The sequence below is a fragment of the Gymnoscopelus braueri genome (genome assembly GCF_963280865.1).
Source record: "Gymnoscopelus braueri genome assembly, chromosome: 17".
Classification (NCBI taxonomy): Eukaryota; Metazoa; Chordata; class Actinopteri; order Myctophiformes; family Myctophidae; genus Gymnoscopelus; species Gymnoscopelus braueri.
Genome location: NC_137617.1, coordinates 28980135 through 28996124, shown reverse-complemented (window position 1 = coordinate 28996124; position 15990 = coordinate 28980135). Strand labels below are relative to the sequence as shown.

Sequence of the window (15990 nt, the reverse complement as noted above, 5' to 3'; positions counted from 1 at the left end):
TCATGCAAGTACGGTATATATTAGGCTGGCCTGCTGGTCCAGCCTAAAAACATTACAGCAGCAGCTTGTACTTCCTCTGCCAAAGTCTGTTTGTCAATGGCTGAGTGCTCTCAAACAACACTTTAATGGAATGTGACTATACAGAGAACAGGATGGGTTATTGTTTCTCTGTCTCTGCTTATTCATAAATGCTTGGATGAAAAGTATTCAAAGTAAGAAATGTATTTTGGACCAGAGCTTGCTGCGAGGATACCAGGCTCTTTGGAAATTAGGTACTCAGCAGGAAGGCGGTCTAATTACAACAAATACTCCCTGCTCCCTGCTGTGCTGACGGTGACAGTGCAGCATGTCTATAGTCTGTATGGTGATGCATGCATGTATAATGGAATCCTGTGTTTTTGAGGTAGAACTTATGTCCATTAATTGATAATATAAAGTATCACAAACACATCTATTTATCATAGTTATTCCCTGTAGTGACTAGTGATTTGATCCCACTCACAACCAGCTCACCACTAATTGATCTAATTGCAATGTCAGCAGCTGGGGATGTAGTGGAGATCAGAGTAAATGGACTGGTGTGGGAAGGGTGGAGGAGAGAAAGGTGCATTATGTTTTTCCTTTCATTTGTTTCTGTCCAAAAAAGAACCAAGCATGAAAGACAAATTTCCTTGCTGAAAGTGAAACAAACACGTAATCTATGATACAGTACATCCGTTCACCACATATTGAAAAAACTATTGGCTGGATTTCCATGGGACTGTACTTTCATGGATAAGGATAATTCCTTTTAACAGGACGTTCATGAAAGTCCTTGCGGGCTTGTTTCCAATGAGGGCCTGTGAGCAATTAGGGGTTAAGAGTCTTGCTCAGGGACAAATTTCATTTCATCGACACTTATGCTGGCGTGGCCTGGAATCGTACCTGGGGCAACCAGGGCCTCTGGCTCCCTAGGCGGGCTCACTAACCACTCAGCTATGGCCACCCCTATGGAGGATGACCCTTGGACCCCAACTGATGTTGGTGACCCCATAGCTTTCCCCTAGCGACACCCTTTGGCCAAAACATCCACTTATACACAAGTTATCTCAAAATCTAATGGGCAGATTTCCATGAAACTTACTGAGCACATTCATGCTACCCAGGAGATGAGCCCTCTACCTTCGGCCAGCCTTTATGGGCTTTTTAAATAAGGCCTTTTACAGCCTTTATTTTACGGCATTATTAGACAATATTGTGGAGGAAGATGGGCGGCAGCTACACAGTGAAATAACCAGATTAGAACCCATGACAGATGACACCATCTCTGCCCATGTACAGGCCAACTATCTGAGCCACCACCACTGACACAGGCAATACATACAAACTAATGACACAGTAACCTTTAAATAATAGGTTAAGTTAAGAAATTAATCACAACTTGACAGAATGGGTCCAATTAGTGCCCATATACATTTTGGACTCGGAATGTCAAGGTTTAGAAATGTAAAACATCTTTTCTTTTACAACAGAATGCAGCCAGAGACTATAATGGCATAACATTACATTCTCATAATTATATAAGTGTATTGTTCTTGTTTTTCCACAATTGATAAAACCCCCTTCATAAGGGTTTGTTTTCTCTCATATGCTTGTATCGAGCATCTTTTATTCATATTATAACATAGTCTGTATGATTGCTTTATTTACTACTGCTTCAAATTAATTTAACTGTAATTGAGTGTGTCTGCAGAATAATACATTCTACTGTTTATTTGCTTCATCTGCAATAGTCTAACTATTTATGCACTCATTGCATCACATCTGCATCATACTGTACTATAATGCAAGCACATGTATTGTGGGCTTTGCTCTTTCAGTCATGGCTCATATGCTATGTGCTGTAGGACATTCCATTTGTCTTCAGCAGGGTGGCAGCAGAGGTCCTATTGAGGCTATTTATAGTTATGAAAGGAAATTTAGTCGTGTTCATTTTATTACCTGGGGGAAGAATTTGATTCTTTGAATAATCCATCTATTCTACAGTATAAATTCAAGGCACAATACTAAAGTAGATTCCCATGGCTGAGAGTTTCCTTTCCAGAAAACGCAATTGAAAAGATATGAAAAGAGATTTGAATCTAATGGATGTCTTCCCATTCAAGTGTCCCCACACATGCACACTATATGGCACCCATCCATCATGGCACCCTGAATTCCAGTAACATTGACTACAAAGATTGCAATGGACGTTCAGTACAGTGCTTTGATTTATTAATTCTTCAATGATAAAAAACAAAATGTACAATTTGTATAAACACTATTCGTTAGTCCAAGTGAAACCTAACCTCTGTGGCATGAGAGGAATGCATGTATTGTTCCATGGCTATGAACATAAATATCACTTTGTGCCCCATCTCCACTATGTGCTTTTTTATTTCATACGGCTGAAAACATATATTTGAAAACCCTACTCAAAATGTGGATAAAAGGGTAGACATTTCAGTGCAATGTTATTACAACGTACGTTGGAGAGAAAAGAAGTGGATACTAGTTTATAAAATCTCTGCTGACTAGAATCATTAAAATTATTCTAAGCACCTTTTATTTCAGTCAATTCCTTTTCTTCACCAAAGAAGACAGCTTTCCTTTTCTTCACCAAGCACTCATCACATGGTAGGAAAAGAAACAGTACTTAATGTTACAAGAAAAGTTCAAAAAAATTAACAGAAAGTTAACAATTTCTCTCAACAAGGGAGGGCAAGTGCTCAATAATGATCTTTCTTAAAAATCCCAATTCTCAAGGTGTCCTTTTGGAAATCTATGAAGTCATTAAGTCCAAATGGCAGCTGCACAGGAAGAAGAGTGTTTGAATAACTGTGTCCGTACTGCAAGACAAATTAGGACCAAAAAAATCAATTTCTCCTGACCCTAAGGCCACCTTAAATTGGTTCCTTTGTTGGCACAAGAAGCCATCCCGTTAAAAGGGAAACCTATAAACTAAAAAGTGTCTCGATAGTGAACAGATGTCTGAAGAAAATATCCAGAGTGTGGGGATGAGAAGGTTCACCTCTTTCTAGTTCTGCTGTGCTTCACAATCTTCTTCCTTTTCAGGATCATCTCGTAGAGTTTCTCCAGGCCTGTCTGGAGTCCCTGGCCATCCACGGCGCTGCAGCTCTGGACGTGGCGCAGGGTGGCGGCGCTCAGTTCGTGGACGGCCAGCAGCTTCTCCACCTCACCCACCGCCAGGGCAGAGTCAATGTCCTGCTTGTTGGCCAGGATCAGCACCGGCACACCCTGGTTCTCCGAGGTGCGCGTGATCTTGTGCAGCTCCACCTTGGCCTCCTCCATGCGCTCCAGCTCGGTGGAATCCACCACAAACACCATGCCGTCCGTCCGCCGCGTGTACGACTTCCACAGGGGACGCAGCTTCTCCTGGCCACCCACGTCCCACACCTGGAGGGTGATGGCTCGTGAGCTCCCGATGGCCACCTTGACCTTCTCCGTGTTGAAGCCTTTGGTGGGGATGGTCTTGACAAACTCCTTCAGCTTCAGTCTGTAGAGCAGAGAGGTCTTGCCGGCTGAGTCGAGGCCAATGACCACCACGTGCAGCGACTGGAAGCTTGGCAGGAAGGGGGCATTGGGGGCGATGTCTGTCAGCTGGTTCCCCATGATTCCCAGCGGACGTTTCTCACCTACTTCAGGTCAGGTGGCAGATCCTTGATATGAAACCTTTGTCAACAGTTTGGCATTTATTCCCGTTAAGTCGTGGAGAAGGTCAGGCCTGGAGTGTGTCTCATGGCCTTATCAAAACAAACATAGCACAGAGTTAACATTCAAGGAGAAGACAATGGGTGTTTTAGATAGTGCTATTTAACATGATCATTTATGGAGTGTGGTGAGTGGAGTTGAGGAACTAATGTCAGATAGCCTGTATGCAAAACACTTGATGGACACTCTCAATAATATTACAAACACATTTGTAATACTGAATTACATTACATTTCAGTCCACTCAGACTGATATTTTTCAACTTACCAAAGCCTGGTAGTGTCTGGACCTCAACAATACAAAATGACACTTTATCACAGTGTGCTTAGTTAGTTTCTAATAAGTCTCTCAGAGTGAGAGAGAGACTGCTACATAATGGCATAATAGGGTGACAAATAATTCCTAATTTGTGACCCTATCAAACAGTAATTGATTTGATTTCCAGTGTAACATGATGGCTCATAACACGTGGCTGGAGGTAACTCTACTTGCCTTGTTTACCCAGCCTAATCCTCTTAAGGCTGCTAAAACCAGAATGGCTTTTCTTAGGGCCTGATTGATTTAAAGTTTAATGCCATGCATGAATATCCATTCATGGGCACACTCTGCCAACGGTCAGTTGCTGCAGCGCTAATCCTGTTGATGGGGTGTTGAATGATATCCATCAAACAGTAGGGGAAGACAGCTATCTAAATAGTTATCCGTTATCCCATTCTATCCTATAAAGGGAAAAGATTACTTGCAACAGACCGCTACATGCTGTGACTATTCTGGAAAAGCACAGCAATCATGGCAGGCAATGATAATGCATTAAGTAGTAGTAGGCTACCTATGAGAGATAAATTACACATAATTTACAAATAACACTCATTTATGGAAGCCAAGAAAGATATCCTACAGGAATCCACCAGGCAAATGCAAAGACAAATAATAGGAGTCTTGCTAAATATTTTGCGCTCCAAATTATACACATTTCACAGAAAAAAAAACATTAAAATCAAGAAATTACAAATCATTTCTCTGTCATGCATAAGTAGGATATAATGTCGCATGCAGGCCTACCTGCTCTAGATGTTGACTTGAATGAGCGGTGAAAACATGATCCCAATGCAAAGAAAAACACATCCACATTTCACTTGTCAACACATAGTGCTTATTATTCCCAGTGCTGTGTGTATGTGTGCCTGATCCCGTCCGTTCCTTCCCTGTACTGACAGAGCACTGTACTGGAGGGACCTGAAATAACGAGCATATGTGACGTCACAGTCCACTCTGGACGTCTACACGCCTCCCCCTGCTGGCAAATTATGGGATTGCAGTGGCTGCGGGCTTTAATATGGATACAGGATAGGTGGGCACTAGGGACATCTGGGCACCTCGATGTAAAATTGGCTATTGTATTTTGTCCAAAATGTTAAAATAAAAAAATATGTTTGAAATATTATCTTAAATAATGTAAAGTATATGATGTGAACATGCACTGTACATCATTATCAGACCTATAATTTTATCCTTCAACTTCTTGTTTATTCCCCAAAATGACTGGATACAGGTTTTCTAGCAATTTAGAGTATTTGGAGAAATATTAGACCTTAATTGTCGAATGTTTAAGCATGTTCTAATCATGTATACTTTACTTTACTTTAAACATTTTCCAAATATTTTTTCTTTTAACATTTTGGAAAAAATTGCCAATTTAACACCGAGGTGCCCACTCTTCCTTGGTGCCCACCTATCATGTTACCTATAATATAGGCGTTACTGTGCGTAAAGTGGGATGGGAATAAACAAGAGTCATCGTTTTCATGAAGTCCCTAAATTCATATCACAATCAGTGCAATATATGTCTTCAATTATATTGTTATTAATTATAATTGCATTTTCTTTTTATTTAAGTCACACTGGTGATTATACATAGGCCTACCTACGGGACCACATCAATTCATTAATAACGTTTGTGTGATATATGCCACAATTTAGGCTACTATCCAGCAACCCTCATCAGTCTTCATAGCTGTAGCCTGGGACCAGACGAATCTGCCACGCGTGGATATCATAACTGGGCACTGGCCCCATCTTGTGTCCTTTCTAGCTGACAACAAGAAAGCAACGCCAAAGGAGCCTACTCCAGCACCAAAGAGCAGAAGTCCAATGGAGTAACTACAATATATATTACCTGAAAAACACAGTTATTCATACCCCATACTATGTTTATAAGCCTTAATAGTAGACAAAATAAATCAGATTATGATTTTCATGTTGTTTTTATTGTAAAGGTTAGATCTTTTCATAATGCCCATGGGATTTATTTATCCCAGCTGTGCATGTTGATCATGCATGTCCTTTCAGTAAATTTCCCACAGCATTTCCAACAGTGGTGAGGCCAATCCACCACCACTGACATTTACCGCATCACATTATATGAACCTGCAACAACACATTGGGTAGATTTCACAAAAAAAGCAAATAACAGAACAAAGCCAACACATACCACAGTGCAAACAAGCTTCTGCGTTTTTGTGATTGTATCTATTTTGGCGGCTTTATAAGCGAATAAAACTATTCTATTCTATTCTAAAATTATTCTATACTACAGTGATAGAAAGGACAAATGAGACGTATAGACCTCGGCCATTATTAGACCATATACCAGATGCTTTCCAACATCAGTGATGGGACATTTTGAAGTCTTTAAGAAAGAGAATAATAATGAACAAAAGAATACACATACAAGGTGTGATTCCATATAGTAAAGTGCAAATAAAAACATACAATGTATTATCAAAAGTTCACACCCAGTTTAGGAAATATCAAATACTGTATGTGACATATCTAGTCGATAACTCCCTGACCATAGGCAATTTCAGCAACTCTAACAAATTTTACATTATATTACAAATATTGCAGTATATGACAACAAATAATACTGTACGTGACAACGTATGATACAGTATATGATAACAGATGATACAGTATATCGTTACCTTCTTATCCTCCTCTTATCTCCATATTCAAACTTTTGGTGTTTTTTCGTAAATGAATGCCCTACTTTATCATACTACAGTGTCCAGAAGATCGAGAACTTGTAGATCTGCTACTTTTGCTATTTTTGAATTGAAATCCTGAAAAGTATACGTTTTGGACATATGAGGTTTCCACCCGACAGCGACGATATGATGAGTGTACAAAGCATTCACAGTCGTCTATAAGATAGCAATAGCCTGAGATAAATCATCTACCTTCTATGTTAATCATTCTGGTGACTAAAATCACAGGTAGGCTATGCTAAAGCAGCATTATATAAGTAAAAAAGATGCTATCTTTCAGACAGCCAGTTATGAAGAATATTGCATTCACAATGCTTATCTCTTTAGAGATGATCAACCCACTACAAAGGCACGGGGAGAGGCACATCTCCTCTATTTAGTCACAAGAACACAACACAAAAAGACTTGAAAATGTGTCCTGTGACATAAACTACACTGAAAAGAGACTCTCAAGAATCAGGGATAATGTAATGGCCGCGCTTGTCTTCTCTCTGCCCTCAAGCTCACGCCATAGGGTGAGGGATGGTTGAGTTGGCGCCACAGTCAATATACTCAAAGGTATTCACAGACACTTGCTCCGAGTGGGATAGATAGGTTATGTTCATCGTCATCCTGTGGAACACAAAAGAACAAAGACATTTTTAATGTTATTTATTTATTTGAGCAGAAAACCACACCAACGTTTAATTTTATCAAGAGCAAAGTCTCTCTGATCCTCCGCTTTTATTTGTAATAAAATAAAACGAAATCTGAATTGGGAGGGTTTACAACTTAACTAAACGTAGGAGCAAAGTTACAAATTAGTATATACTTTATAGCATGTTCTCTTCCTTTGGTGATTTCTGTAAGTCAAAGAGCAAAATGTGCACACACGTACAGTCAAACACTGTTTATAGTCATACTTCACCCTTGTCCTTGAGTGTGTGTGTGTGTGTGTGTGTGTGTGTGTGTGTGTGTGTGTGTGTGTGTGTGTGTGTGTGTGTGTGTGTGTGTGTGTGTGTGTGTGTGTGTGTGTGTGTGTGTGTGTGTGTGTGTGTGTGTGTGTGTGTGTGTGTGTGTGTGTGTGTGTGTGTGTGTGAACAGCTGATCTCGGACAATGCTGGATCGATTGCATGCTCCCAGTAGGCCAAGGAAGACACTCCCTCCCAAATGTTTCAAATCTGTCTCATGGTGGCGCTATACCAGACCGCTTTGGGTTTGGGCCTATAACTCTTGAACTTGAACCATAGGTTGTAGGCTACAATCAAAAGAAATTTTTTCTCTTTTTTCAAAAATGCTTTTTTGCCATTTCTTCAAACAGACTTTTTGCTACTACTCAATCCTACAGATATTGTCTGAAGCTCACATAAATCAGGACACATTAATCTCTGGAGTCATGTGATAACCATGTATAATTCAGATTTTTCATTTAGAATTCCGGCTATGATTGCCTTCCAAAGTTTGTGGCCTATTTTACAGGAAATGGTAAAAAATCATAACTGCTCTGAACTGCACTGATCTTCCCCTAATTTGAATCACACATTGAGGGGCCTCTAAACAACACAGAGCCAAAGGCGATTTCACTGACCACCCAAATGCAACAAATGTCACTTTTTGTAGCAGAAACATGATTCTTTTCACCAAAGTATGTTGTGAGTCAATGACCGTCAAACAGGGTTTTGATATTAATTACAGTTTGCCGTAATTGCCTTCAGAGATTAGTGAGGTGGGCCTATTTCTGACAAATATGGCATATATCATGGCAACATCCAATCAACCTCAAATTGGAATCACATGAAGGGCCTCTATGGAGCACCATGTCATCTCCAAGAGCGCTTTCTCTCTTGCCCATAGGGGGCGCCACAAATGCACAAAAGTTGAACTGTATGTCGTAGACACACTATTTCCCCCTGCTGCTTCCTCGTGTCCTGCCGACTGCAACCCATGACTGAAACAACCCTGGGTGGGCCACCCAGCCTGGTGAAGACCTGCGCTCTGAAGATTGCCCTTTTCTAGGTTGAATTGCAACCAGCTAGAAGCTGGATAAATGGTAGCAAGGTGACACGCTGTCTCTCCCATCAACAAATACTATCATATCTAGTACCCTTGAGGAGGGCATGTGTTTCTCCCCTGCTACTCAGCTGGCAGTAGGCCTAGTCTCAAGCCTATTTTACCTTACGACAGTGTCGCTCATCAAAAAATGTAAAAGCACACAGTGGCAGCTTTGTTGCCACCATTAATCTGACATTTCTTTTTCGCGTAATTATTTCTCTCTCTGTATAAAAGTGACTACTCCTGAGTATTGTAGGCGCTGTAGCACTCCCAAGTCTGTGTGGGTCACCCTCCAATACCTTGCAGATATTACTCCTCCAGCCCACTGCTGTGAATATGGCTGGGCTTCAAGGTTACTTTATTTGTCCCTTAGGGAAATTTGTCTTGGACATACCAGCTGCCAAATAAAAATACATACAATTATAGCGCAGTAACAGACATAAAGTTAGTAAGTGACGATCGCTGCCCCACAGTGAGGAAATAACAGCAAGTCTCTTTTGTTATTAGTTTCAACCATTCCAAGTCGAAGTGTCTGCTAAAATGTAATTGAATAAAGATAAATACATATAGAGCTGGGGTGTTATAGATAATTCAACCATGTCAAGAAGTCAGGTCTTTAACACCTTTGTAGGTTTGAGCGATACTGCTGTGGTTACCCCTTTCCGTTGATGTAGAGAAAGAGACTGACACTTACTGCAACTCCAAGAACAACATGTGAATCTTGATAGAACTCGACCTGCAGAAAGAGCTGAAACAAATAAATCACATTGATTAGTGGACTTAGTAGAGTTAATAAGAAAGTAATAATATGTAAAGGAAATGTACTTGTAAATTAAAACAATTACAAAAAGGGAAATTGCTACTTATGTATGCAACAGTATTCATTTCACAATTTGGTTCCAGAGTCCAATTAAAATATTATTTAAATTGTCTATGCCTGGACTCAAGCAGCATTCTACACTTAAGTCTGACTGTATCCTATACCATTATTTTATACATGGCCAACTATTCATTTTTCCCCTGCTAAACGAACCTTTCCATTATGGATTCTATTATTTATCAACAATAAAGAATTTCAAACTTACTTTAAGTCCTCTTCAAGGATTGTCAGGTCAATTTGAAAAGTATGCTGGAAAAGTTTAATGCAGTTGTTAGAAATTCTATCTACAAAACAATATAATAGTATTTAATATTATTATTATTATTATTATTATTATTATTATTATTATTATTATTATTATTATTATTATTATTATTATCATAGCATGCTATAATAATACATAGCATGTATTATGTACAGAATTATGATGTGATTGCTATCAGAAACTCACCATTTTCTGGGAACGTGACTGCATGGCGGTCATATTGCAGATCTTATTCCTGCCCCTGACAGTGTGAGAGATCAGTCCTTGAACGTCAAACTCGACTATCTGAACAGGGACATAGTTCTGGTTGCTGATGTTGATGAGATTCTATGAGAGTTGAAAAAACACATTCCGTGAGGGTGACATTGATAAGTCTAGATATTTATATGTTACATTATATGTTTATCTAAGATCTATCGCATGTTGGTTCTATTTAGATGACAGGTGATGGAGATTTGGAGAATGAGTTTGTCATCTAAAAAGGTGAGCCCAGGGCTTTTTGGTGGCAATGTAAGCTCAGGGAAACTACATGTATTCACATGTCAGGTTTAAATCGGTCTTAAAGGAGTGGTTCACCCAAAAGATTACTTATTTTCTATCAATTACACACACCCCATGAAACATCATGGAGATTATTTGGTTTTTGTCGCATTCCTAAGCCAATAATTTGATGACCGGCGGAGTCTCCAGCAGGAGACTCTTTGAGTCTCCTACTGGAGTCTCCTACTGAACGATGACCCGGTCATCAAATTATTGGCTCAGGAATGCGACAAAAACAAAAAAATCTCAATTAATTCAAGGCTTCATGGGGTGTGTAATTGATAGAAAATAAGTTTGCATGTACTCACAAAATCTCAGGTTTAAATCTGGCTTAACTCTTCATGTACTCTCAACATCTCCGGTATAAATCTGGTTTGTGCCTTTCGTGCCTTACAAGTCAACGTTTAAAAGTTCAGTGCTAAAGTAACACTCCAGAATGTACTGTGTAGGTACACATTTACTTTGACTTCCATGGTGAGTTGTGAGTTATCTGGGGTGAAGTAGACCATGACAGACTGGACTGACACAGGGGTGATCGTGACGCTCCGAGGAAAGAGGAAGAAGAGGATGAGGCAGCTGACGAAGAGACACACGACCAACGAGATGCACACATAGCGTTTCCTGGTATTACATAACGGACACACACACACACACACACACACACACACACACACACACACACACACACACACACACACACACACACACACACACACACACACACACACACACACACACACACACACACACACACACACACACACACACAGTGATTCAGCAGTTATCAACAAGTCTGTGTGGAATATGGAGACTTATACAGAGTCGCGATACACATGATGAAAAAAAGAGAACACAATATTGCAATAGAATAGAAACAGATACATTATTTGTTACAAAGTTGTCACAGGGATCACATGATAAAACACCACAAGTAACAAGGTCATTATGACTATGAGGTTCCAGAACACACACACACACACACACACACACACACACACACACACACACACACACACACACACACACACACACACACACACACACACACACACACACACACACACACACACACACACACACACACACACACACACACACACACATCCAAAAATACATGAGCCTATGCCTTACGTGTGCCTGGGTTTCAGTCTTTGGTCATTGCAGGATATTACAGCAACTAGCTGGTCGTGTCCTGTCAAAAAGAGAGAAGGATATGTCATCCTATTCCTGCACTCTGCCTGTAACACGCACTGGAGAGAAGGTGAAGAGTGGTTTCTACAAAACAAGCTGTGTGTAAATATCTTCAAGATTTGACTTGGTCACTAAACGTACTTATATAGATAATCAATTTAAAACAATATTTGGGAGTGACAGATACAAATTACAAATTAAACAATGTGGCAAATGTAGCCATATCCATTTATAGAAAGATAACTTATGACATAAAAGTTTGACAAATGTTTTTAGGTAGCTGCTTTGTCAACTACTGAACCTTTCATAGCCCTCATACGGACCCATTTGGTCTCCCAAAGGAGAGACAACAATCTATACAAGCATTGCGTCCAGAATCACAGCTATATCATTCCCATCATTAACACCATCGCTGTAAATATATAAACGTATCTGACTGTTTAAATAACAATTCAGAGAAAGACAGTAAAAGATAATATTCACACAAAGATTGTCCAAATAAATGACATACAAGTAGGAGCCTACCTCTTGGAATGCGTCCTGTTCCACGACATGTGGGACAGGTGTCTCCACTTATACTGCCATAATGAGGATAGGAGTGGAACTTGTTCTCTTCCATCTCATCTTTCAGTTCAGGAGCCCCTGTGGTTTTCACATTGCTGTTCCCAAAGGTAACCATTCTACCAGTCTCCTTTTACTGGTTTGTTTTTCGAGGAACAAGCTCAAAACCCTACGGAGCGATCCTTGCAATGGTCCATGAAACACTCCACAGCTTTGTGGCAGTCTCCTTATGCTCCCTCAGTTCCTCAACGCCACCCACGCTCCTGTTGAAAGGCAAACATTTATCTCATGTTTCCAATACATACTGTAGGCGATACAGTATGGTTAACTCTCTTAACTTTAAGAGCTCAAACTGGTGACTTAAACAGTAAAAGTCCAATAAAATAACAGTCCTATAATAAATCTGAGAGAACTGAGCAGAGTCCACAATTTCTAGGTTATTTATTGTCTGAAAGTCTGAAAGTTACATTTCCGGGTGTTAACCCATTAAGACATGAGGACAATTCTACAAATGCCTTCTAAATCAGTAGTTTTCAAACTTTTCAGTAGTTCTCAAACATTCTTCAAACACTTTCAAGATTTTTCCAAAATAAAAAAATTGCAGATGTACAAGCTTGCAGCGCAGCACGAAGTGACACGCTGTGAGCTTGTAGATCTGCTATTTTTAAATAGCCAACGCTAAAATCTAAAATGACACAGATGCTTTCCTTGTTTTAATAGGTTAAAAATAATGCTTGCTTGCTTAGCTGGTGCCTTGTCTTACTAATGGGCAGTTTCTGCTGGGTGTATTACAGTACATGCTTCTTCTTTTGGTATATGAAAGTCCCTGTACAGAATTCTGAACAGCAGGGTTTATACTATATAATTATACTAGTAGGGATATATATGCTGATATAGCCCAAACATTTATTAACCATTAACCATTATCAAAACAAGACAGAGGTCATCTATTCTAAACACACATACTCACACACACAAACACACACACACACACACACACACACACACACACACACACACACACACACACACACACACACACACACACACACACACAATGTTCTGGTTCGAGTTGTTATTGTCAGTGGTGGAAGAAGTACTCAGATATTTTACTTAAGTAAAAGTAGCAATACCACAATATAAAAATACTCTACTACACAAGTAAAAAGCCTGTGTTCAAAATGTTACTTGAGTAACTAACTGATTATAATATAATAATTTATATCTGCAAAGTAAGTTAACTTGTAACTAAAGTTTCCAAATAATTGTAGTGGAGTAAGAGTACAATATTTGCCTCTGAGATTAATAGTGGAGTAGAAGTAAAAGTATTGAAAATTGGAAATACTCCAGTAAAGTAAAAAATACCTCAACATTTTACTTAAGTACAGTACTTGAGTAAATGTAGGCTACTTATAGTTACTTTACACCACTGGTTATTGTTGTTTATTATTTCGGAAAACAAAGGTACAATCAACAATAGGCGGGCCTAGGCTCTGCATATGGCTTAGATCATGATCACGTACCTTAACAACAGCTGTCTTCAATTATTAACCTACTTCACCAATTGACGTTAAGACGAGGACTTTATCACATCTATTATATCTACGCTGGATAGAGAAACGTCTATGGACAAAGTACGTCTAAAGTCTAGACTGTCTCGACTCTAGTCCAACCTCCTGTACACGAGTGTAGGAAAAAGAATCACTTCCTACTTCGTGCTGAAAGTGAAAGATAAAGTCCTTCAGTGGCAAATGGTAAATGACACAGCATATAAATGGTAATGTGTCATTACTAGCCTGGTAAAGCCCCTCCCTCCGGAATTCTCATTTTCTTGTGAAATAAAATACAAATGAGATTTCTGGAGGGAGGGTTTACCAGGCCATGTCATTACCACATATTCCACACAATAGAAAGTAGGTTATATTTTATATATATATATATATATATATATATATATATATATATATATATATATATATATATATATATATATATATATATATATATATATATATATATATATATATATAAAGTATTAATAATAGTAGTACTATTAGTAGTAACAAATAAGTAGGCTAATATATCAACATATAGCATACAATACACACACACACACACACACACACACACACACACACACACACACACACACACACACACACACACACACACACACAGTATTGCTAAATGATGTTATTAAAGGCCAGGCAGCTATATGCTACCAGACCCTCTTTTTCTTTCATTCTTTCTTTCTTTCTTTCTTTCTTCCAGTCAAGAAATATGCCTTCAAATGCATGAAAATAACGTATAGCCAAAGGTTATCATAGTTAGTTTTTAGTTTTTGTAGTCTAATATTGTGGTAGTCGGGGGTGAGATTCAACAAGCTAAGAAAATGTTTTGAAAATAGCAGATCTACAATCTCACAACGTCACTATTGGAAGATAATTAATATCCATCCAAAAGACTTGGCTTTTGTATGCAATATTGCATACAAATATATAATATATAAAATAATATAATATAATATATATAATATAATATATATTATATGACTTTAGTTAGTTTTATACAAGAATACAGTTTCTTTTTTTGTAAAGCCTTGTTTTTGTTTTTATTTCAGTTAACTGAAATATTTTCTAGTTTTTGTTATTTCATTAGTTTCAGTTAACTACATAACCTTGCTTGGCACACAGGTGCAGTGCTATGCCAAACCTCAACTGGCATTGAGGGCCAGTAGTCCTAATGGTAGTGCTACAGCAACCATCTAAAGTTTAACACTTTGAAAATTCTAAACAAATCAGTTGTATGTGCTATCACTTTCCAACTTTCACACAAATGTTGACCAAAGTGAGCAGAAATGCTCATATGCTTTGAGTTAAGAGGAATTATTAAATCCGTTAATCTCTTTTTCTCATTAAGCTAACCGTAAAACTTCTTTCTCCCTCTCTATCATCTATATCTCCTCCCACATATTTTGCTCATTTGATGACAAACTGTCAATACAGCATCTTCAGATCTCCCAGCGAGATGTTTTGAAATATCAAAAGTTTTACACTCAACAAATCAAAATGTTTTACTGTTAACAGTACTGTTAACAAATTCTTAATGAGTTCATGAGTTGCCCTTGGTGTCTAAGATTGTCAGTGTGAGCCCTATGGTTGCAAAATAGACATGCTAATGCCTACTCAGGAATTATGGATTTGACATATATATAAAAAAGATGGTCTATGGTTTGCCACCAAAAAAACCTGTGAAATCTTCAACCAGTAGTTCTCAACCTTTTCTGAATCAGGGCATGCTTTTTCTTTTTTGTACTTTTTTTTTCAAATTACTTTTATAGCAATAATATTATCAATTACTACAATCTTAGTGTTTTGCCAATTATTTGGGGGGCCCACTTGCAATATCCTCACGGCCTGAGGTGCCCCGGCCCACAGGTTGACAATCGCTGCCTTACTTTTGCTTGGTTATATTATATATATATATATAACACAAATCTTGTCTTCTGGGGGCCCCTGACACAAATTATTTTCAGATGGGGTTTCATGGCTCTATAGTCTATATACAGACAGTAGCCTATATATATATTCTAAACACACAGACAGTTGCGCTTATGAGAGGCTGTGCATCATCCAAATGTATAATATAATCTATATACAGTATAGTTGCTCTTAAGGCTGTGCATCATCCAAATATAGCATATACCGGTATATATATATATATAT

At 38.6% G+C, this 15990-nt stretch overlaps 2 protein-coding genes across 2 annotated transcripts; both read right to left on the bottom strand.

The window, feature by feature from the left end:
- Positions 1-2431: 2431 nt before the first annotated feature.
- Positions 2432-3651, bottom strand: arl4d (ADP-ribosylation factor-like 4D; the record flags this gene model as incomplete). The annotated part of the gene is made up of 1 exon (XM_080455094.1): positions 2432-3651. The coding sequence occupies one exon, from the start codon at positions 3649-3651 to the stop codon at positions 3046-3048; it is 606 nt and encodes a 201-aa protein (XP_080311220.1). The 3' UTR covers positions 2432-3045.
- A 2344-nt stretch (positions 3652-5995) lies between these two features.
- Positions 5996-13961, bottom strand: tmem106a (transmembrane protein 106A). Its single transcript, XM_080455037.1, has 8 exons — positions 13789-13961; positions 12230-12528; positions 11645-11705; positions 10975-11134; positions 10160-10300; positions 9914-9957; positions 9523-9576; positions 5996-7409 (listed from the first exon to the last, which is right to left on the bottom strand). Exons 2-8 carry the CDS (start codon positions 12381-12383, stop codon positions 7301-7303), a joined length of 723 nt encoding a protein of 240 aa, XP_080311163.1. The 5' UTR covers positions 12384-12528; positions 13789-13961; the 3' UTR covers positions 5996-7300.
- Positions 13962-15990: the final 2029 nt, after the last annotated feature.